This window comes from Paralichthys olivaceus, chromosome 22 (assembly GCF_024713975.1).
Source record: "Paralichthys olivaceus isolate ysfri-2021 chromosome 22, ASM2471397v2, whole genome shotgun sequence".
In the NCBI taxonomy this organism is placed as follows: domain Eukaryota; kingdom Metazoa; phylum Chordata; class Actinopteri; order Pleuronectiformes; family Paralichthyidae; genus Paralichthys; species Paralichthys olivaceus.
Genome location: NC_091114.1, coordinates 1321920 through 1324503, shown reverse-complemented (window position 1 = coordinate 1324503; position 2584 = coordinate 1321920). Strand labels below are relative to the sequence as shown.

Here is a 2584-nt window from a genome sequence, read left to right as displayed (position 1 = left end):
CATGCTCTCAGTGACACACAATGCAACAATTAGTTTGCAAAAATGTACCCACTTCCCGGTGATGGTAAAGTAGTTGACTACAGCTGCTCTACAGTGTTTTCCATTTTCATTATTTTATTTTCATCCTACTACATTTATTTTATAATGCTTGTGCTGTTAAGATTTCACACTATGTACCTACTGACACATAGACTTATATTTTGTTGATGCTTATGTGCATATCTACATACTTAATTTAACACTTCATAGCATATTTCATTAATTCCCTCAAGCATATCACACATTATCTAATGGATCTGAAATCCTTGATTGATTTTCTTCATTTGGTCAAGAGACTAACCTCAGTCTCAGACAGGGATCACTGTAGCTATCAGTGCAACATGTGTATAGTAGCTGCCTAGCTCAGGATTTGTGTATGCTCCGCAGTGATGTGCATCATATAGAAGTCAACCTGATAAACCCCCAGGGGCCGCCATGTTGTGCAGTTATGAAAACTGCCATGGAAACGGTTGCTTCTTAAAAATCTTCTTTGATGATTGATGTGGGGGCAACCATCAAAGGGATTGCTGGCCTGCAAATCCTTATCAAATCCAATCAAAGAACCAAAAACTCTAGACATTAAAGGATATTTCTTTGGTCCTCTGAACTACCAAACATAAATAACAAGTTCCCTTGCTTCAAGTTATTAGCTTGTGAAAATAACAGACCGTCAACTGAGAAGACCACAGTCCTCATTAGTGAAGACAACAATCCTGCCTACGGAGACAACCGCTGATTTGTTCAGTAAAAATTCATCAAGAAGACACTACTCTCATAACTACAAATCCCCCTTTACCAAAATGGACATCCTGGTAAAAATTATTTTTTTTTAGAAATGTATGTTCAGGTTCAGGTCTTTTAATAATGAATTCCATGTTTCCATTTTTCAGACATGTGGAACAATGCAGTCTGAGATTAAGGCTCTGAAAGAGAAGCTCAAACAGAAGGATGAGCTTCTGATTAGGGAGAAGGAGAAAATGACAGCTCACTCTAAAGCCCACAATGGTAAACTGGCTGAACTAGCTGTACAGAGCAACAAGGTGAAGGCTCTGGAAGAGAAGCTCAAACAGAACGATGAGCTTCTGATGAGGGAGAAGGAGAAAATGACAACTCACTCTAAAGCCCACAATGGCAAACTGGCTGTACAAAGCAACAAGGTGAAGGCTCTGGAAGAGGACAATGTGGCTCTGAAGGAGAAGGTGGCCCTTATGAAAAGGGATTTGAGCAGGGTTGAGCTTGTGGTGACAGAGATGGAGGAAAGGCAAGCTCACAGCCAAAAGATTGACTCCATGGACAAGGAGACTCAAACCAGCGATCTGCTTCAGGATGAGAATAATGCTCTTCAAGAAGAGCTGATGAAGCTCAGAGCTTCTTATCATGAGGTCTGTCTGAATCAGACTACCAACCAGGAGAAGTTCGACACTGAGCTCCAGGAGGAGAAGCAGGAAAAGAACGTTCTCCAAGAAGAGCTGATGAAGCTCAGAGATTCTTATCATGAGGTCTGTCAAAATCAGACTACCAACCAGGAGAAGTTCAACACTGAGCTCCAGGAGAAGAAGGTTCTCCAAGAAGAGCTGATGAAGCTCAAAGCTTCTTACAATGTGGTCTGCCACTGTCATGAAGCTGATGTTTCCAGTCGGGAGCTCAATGGAGAGAGTAAGGATGATGTCACTGAGGAGAAGTCTCTCTCCAGTGTTCTCCCTGAGAAACCAAAGAAGACTTCACTCTGGAAGAGAATCCGCCACGCTCTGGGGTTGAGAAAACCACAGTGTTGGAAGTAGTCAGCAGCGCCCATCCAACAGCACCTGAGCTGACCTTACCCAGTGTTGTAATGTAATGAACTTCTTTAATAACCTTGACTCACCGTCCCTTTCTCAAGACCTGAGAAATAACCTGGATGCGCCCATCACCCAGGAGGAAATTTCAGCAGCTATATCTTCTATGCAATCAGGTTAATCCCCTGGCCCAGATGGGCTTCCATCAAATTTCTTTTAAAAAAATTCTGCTGATCTAGCCCCCGTCCTGTGCTCAGTGTTCTCTGATTCCTTAAACTCAGGTGCACTCCCTCCCTCGTTCAATCAGGCCTGTATCTCCTTGTTGCTGAAAAAAGGCAAAGACCCACTAGATTGTGCTTCATACAGACCGATTTCATTGCTAAACACGGATGTAAAGATCCTCGCCAAAGTTTTGGCCCACAGACTGGAGGATATCCTTCCTTCTGTAATATCGCCAGATCAAACTGGTTTTATTAAAGGACGCCATTCGTTTTACAATATTCGTCGGCTATTTAATATTCTGTACTCCCCCAAACATGTGGATTCAGAGTGCCTTGCCTCTATGGATGCTGAGAAGGCATTTGATATAGTAGAGTGGAACTATCTTTTTTTTTACACTTGGAAAATTTGGTTTCGGTTCTGTCTTTTTGTCCTGGATCAAAACATTGTATAAATGTCCTTCAGCCACTGTTTTGACCAATAGTCATTACTCTGAATACTTTGATTTACACCGTGGGACCCGGCAGGGTCGCCCACTAAGCCCACTCCTT

The 2584-nt window shown here is 42.5% G+C and overlaps 1 protein-coding gene across 1 annotated transcript; it reads left to right on the top strand.

Annotated features, from left to right (window-relative positions):
• The first annotated feature begins 687 nt into the window (after positions 1-687).
• LOC138406687 (golgin subfamily A member 6-like protein 25) lies at positions 688-2257 on the top strand. Its single transcript, XM_069519284.1, has 2 exons — positions 688-851; positions 930-2257. The coding sequence occupies exons 1-2, from the start codon at positions 840-842 to the stop codon at positions 1818-1820; spliced, it is 903 nt and encodes a 300-aa protein (XP_069375385.1). The 5' UTR covers positions 688-839; the 3' UTR covers positions 1821-2257.
• Positions 2258-2584: the final 327 nt, after the last annotated feature.